This window comes from Anastrepha obliqua, chromosome 1 (assembly GCF_027943255.1).
Source record: "Anastrepha obliqua isolate idAnaObli1 chromosome 1, idAnaObli1_1.0, whole genome shotgun sequence".
In the NCBI taxonomy this organism is placed as follows: domain Eukaryota; kingdom Metazoa; phylum Arthropoda; class Insecta; order Diptera; family Tephritidae; genus Anastrepha; species Anastrepha obliqua.
Genome location: NC_072892.1, coordinates 46,647,033 through 46,651,641, shown reverse-complemented (window position 1 = coordinate 46,651,641; position 4,609 = coordinate 46,647,033). Strand labels below are relative to the sequence as shown.

The 4,609-nt window shown below is 39.0% G+C and overlaps 1 protein-coding gene across 1 annotated transcript; it reads right to left on the bottom strand.

Annotated features, from left to right (window-relative positions):
- Nucleotides 1-822: 822 nt before the first annotated feature.
- LOC129250865 (uncharacterized) lies at nucleotides 823-2,658 on the bottom strand. The gene has a single exon (XM_054890475.1). The coding sequence runs from the start codon at nucleotides 2,568-2,570 to the stop codon at nucleotides 1,506-1,508; it is 1,065 nt and encodes a 354-aa protein (XP_054746450.1). The 5' UTR covers nucleotides 2,571-2,658; the 3' UTR covers nucleotides 823-1,505.
- Between the last annotated feature and the right edge of the window lie 1,951 nt (nucleotides 2,659-4,609).

Genomic DNA, 4,609 nt, shown 5'->3' with positions numbered 1-4,609 from the left:
TGTCAGAAAGAAGGAACCGATTATTCATGAAGTATAAAAGATATAGTATATTGAAAAATTTTTACAAGAAAGTATGTACAAAACTACGAGTCGCAATTACTCTATAAGCCATGTAGTTTTCATCGTTGTCGAGTATAGCCTGGCATCTTCTTTTTTCGATTTTGAGAACTTGACGCACGAGTTGCTTTACATCATGGACTGGCCTTCCGGCAAGATGCGTTTTCATAGTTCCCCACACATTTTCAATGGGGTTGGCGTCTGGGGACTGAGAAGGCCAGTCCAATACTGTGCACCATTTTCTTGTTTTATTGCTTTTTTCTGAGAACAGTGATTTTGATGATGTGGGACGGTAGAATATGTTCGTCTCCTTGAGTCGACGTTCGATGGTGTTGATACTCACATCTATTCCCTTTTTGGCAAGAACTGATCGTGCTTGGCATAGTCACAAAGAAGGGTCCCGCTTAAAAATTTGGACGATCACTTTATCCTGCTTTTTTGTCGTCACTCGCTTCAAGCCGCACTCGGAAAAGTCATCAACATTTTTGTACACCTTATACCGCTGATTCCACATCACAACAAACTTTTTTGATTTTTTAATTACTTTTGCAGCCGCGACGTAAGATAATTTCGGGTCTTTCGAATGCGTGCATAAAAATACCGCCTCAAAACGCTTCGCATATTTTTCAAAAATTTTTGCGTTTACGGGAAAGTTTCGAACGACACTAACCTGAGTTAGCACTGGCTTCGTAGCCCTTGAGTGGGTCTATTAAGCAGCAAAAAGCAAAACGGATATATCTTTAAGTTATAAGAAAAAACCCGGTTCTTTTCACACAGACCGCGAGGTCGCGGACACCAGCGACTGTAAATACCAAATTTGAATAAAAAAAAAATTGTTCACTTAATGTGACCTTCTAAAAAGTTGGAGCAAAACCGTTCTCGAAAAGAGCCAAATTGTGACAAGTTCCCAATCGCAATTGTAGTATTTCTTGGACTCTGATATGTTGCGAAAAATCTATGTTTCGTTCACGTATACGAAAAGCCCAGCATTCGATCTTTGGCTCACTTTTAGTTTCCTTCGGTTATCTTATTAACAGCCATCGTCGCCTCGGAGCTCCTATCAGACTTTTTGTGTTTTTTCACTAAAAGTCGATGTTATGCGGTTAATCCAGGAATGGTTGGTACCCTTAAAACGAATATTGCCGAACTATTCGTGAGGCTGAAGAGCGCTAATAGGTTTTGAAAATTTTAGCTTACACGATATTCTACTGCGAGGCAGTTATTTGAGTGAAGTTGTATTCCACAATGAATAGGAAGTTGATATGTGCGTTACGGTGTGTGTTTTATAGCAGTTTTGGAAAGGAAGCACACCCTTTACAGGTTTTGATTTGAATATCGCTAATCTCTCACATCTAAGTAATTCATCTTTGGACGTCTATTACTTACTATATTATTATTATTATTATTATTCTTATTGCTATCATTAGTATTATTTTTACGTACATATATCAGTACGTTTCTTGATATCGCAATGCACAGCTATCCTTCACACCATAGAACTTCCGACCAGGCTTCATTCGCCCAATCTCCTCCGCTTCCAAGCGTAGTCGCATTAATTTTTGACGCACTGTATGCGGTGTAAGCGGAGTACTTTGCAACTTCTTCGCGCCTCCCGCAATCGGGGCACTGCTCTCTCGTTTCACAGCTGCAAGTTGTGTAGGCTTGTCACACCACAAATGGCGCGTATGTTGGGCAGAAGCGCCCTGTTCCAACTCCTTTTGCCGCACCGGCAATTTTAAATCCAGCTGTCGATGTACACTAAAGCATTCGTTAGCGTTTTGTAGACGAAATTGTTGCAATGTGCGCAAACGTTCCGTATCCACTGCCGTCTCGAACGCGCTTGGGCTGGCGCCAACACCATCAACTCCGCCGCTCATTATGTTTAGCGCCGAAAGGTTGTCACTTTGTGAGGACATCAACTTCATTAGTTGTTTTGCGCTTTCATAGTAACGTCGTCGCTCGGTGTATTCTTGTTTGAGGGCGCTGTCATAATCGCTGCCGCGCTCACTTTTCGTTGAGACGCTCAGCGCACAAAAATCATCGTCCAGTGTTGTCATGGTTGCAGGTGTCGCTTTTAGAATGGTTGTTGGTGAAGGTGACGGTGTTATTTGTTTGGATGTCAAGGCGCTGGAGCTGTGCGTTCCCGCTGGTGTGGCACAAGGTGTAGAGAAGGTCACTGTGGTGGCGGCGGAGTTGCGTCGACTGAAATTGGTGGCGGTGGCGGCGGCACCGCTGTGCGTATGGGAGTGACCAGCTCCGCGCCGATTTTTTTTGGTTTCGAAGGCGGCAGTTGCTTTACGATTATTTTTTACAAAATCTGTTTTTTGTTTGCTCTTCACTGCTACACTTGTATTGAATTGCTGTTTATTAGATTTACTGATTGTTGCAACACTAAAGATACTTCCGCTGCCAGTTGCTTTGCGCTTGAAACAATTTACATGGCTGTTGCAACATGTTGATGCAACGCTATTGCAATAGCATTTGTTTTGGTGTTGTGCAGTTTTTAAAGACATTTCTTTAAACAAATTATTAACTTGATTTTAACAACAATGCATGTGATTTGGCTACTTGGTACTCAATCTGAAATCTAAAATCTACTCTAAACTCCTACATACAAATTGCATGCAAACCGGTTTCACTGTTCGTTGTTATGTTTACCTATTTCTCATTCGTTGCTTTTATGCTTAAGGTGGTTGTTTTTTTATTTGTTATGGCTCACCCTTTGTTTTGTTTACAATTTTATTTATGTGCCATGGTTGCCTTAGTAGCTTCGATGTGATTAATGCAGCTGCAATTGTCCACCCATAGATGGTGCAGCGCATGCAGACGTTAGCTTTTTATTCCTAGAGATGCAAATAAAACTCCGATTTTTTCAGAATATCGATGTATATATCGATTTTCAACAAAGCAAGTGTACCATATCAATCTGTTAACTTTGGAGTTGTTTTAGCTTCGCCTTTTCTTGTATACTTATACAATGTTTGGGATGCTTCAAGTTGACCTCAAGAGAGATACAACTTAAAAAAAAAATCTAAATAGTTTTCTCGCATACCATAACATAAATATTTATCAAAATTATCATGTAGTAGTTTTAACACTATTTCTTCTAAAGGTATAAAACCGACGCCTTTCAAATTTTATCTTAATATTATTACCTGACATTATGTGATTCTCTCAATTCATAATTTGACTTTTTATATAAGAACTTTTCAATTTATTTCGCAGTCTAATTTTCATTCAACCGATGCTAAATTTGAATACTCGTATACAAATTGAACTTTTTACATAGTATTAAGACTAAAAAAAATTAATTTTAGGGGAGCTATGCTCCTTTATTGAGTTGCATTAAAAACGAACTAAACTTAATACTTATTTCTACCCTACTTATATCTAAATGTAGCCGCTGCTGCTCGATGACTTTCTTTGCTGCTCTCGTTGTTCCCACGGGCGGAGTTGTTTACTTCAACGTGACCACCTTCTTCGTTGTCCGTTCTCACAGGTGATATTCAACGTGACCAAATATAATATTTCCGAATGTGGGAATTGCACTTGTAGGTGCAATATGTTGGCTTTGCGTAAGGGTGTCCTATGGCCAGACGTATCGTCAGCAGTTTTTGAAAATGCGCGACCGATAGAATTTGGTGCTTGGTTCTGCACGCGCTGCAACGTCAGCGGTTTTGTTTGTAGATTTATGTATTGTGTTATGCTAACATACATACCAGGTACGTATTTCTACTATAGGGTGTCTTTTATCACCTTAACGATTTTACAACATTTTCAAATTATAAATAACCTTAATATTAAAAGTATGGGCAGCGCCATCTCAACTCTAATTAAATATAATTTCCGTTATAATAGGGCAATTTACTAATTGCGGAGGCGTCCGCCTTTCGAAATGTGCAAGAGTCATGGAAATCGGTTGCCAAACACCAAAACTGTCAAATCCCCTCGGAAAAAGTGCTGTAGCTCCTTCAATTTTCCTCTGATTGGCCTGAAACTTTGAGATATTACCTTCCAGTAAAAGTCATATAACTCGCTCAGCTTTGCTGTGTTCGGCTTGAAATTTCCTCACGTATTTGCGGAAGCGTTGACCTTTCTATATATGCAAGAATTATGAAAATTTGTTGCCAAACACCAAAACTGTCAAATCTCCTCGAGAAAAGTGTTGTAACTCCCTCAATTTTGCTCTGATTGGCCTGAAACTTTGACACATTACCTTTTTATAGGAAAGCCTCTACTTACAATCCTAAAATATCAAGAAGTATATTACACCTTTTAGTTTAAGTCACTGGTACCAGGAATTTCCACTTAAGGTTTGAATTATCTATAGCCGTTTTCGACTTGCCATCTATTACCTAGTGGCGAGTACATGACGTAACTGAAATAAATTTTGTACATCAAATGAACTTTCTGGAAGTTTTCAAGTACGAAAAATTTAATTCCGCAATTTATTGTTATAAATTCCAAGTGTTTTTTTTTAATTTATGTAATATTATTGTGTGTAAAAACATAGCAAGGACCTGAAAGTATACTAAATGATTTGATGCCATCG

Bases quoted from the DNA above. Each gene is read 5' to 3' on its own strand.
- LOC129250865 (XM_054890475.1), bottom strand. From the start codon at position 2,570: ATGTCTTTAAAAACTGCACAACACCAAAACAAATGCTATTGCAATAGC.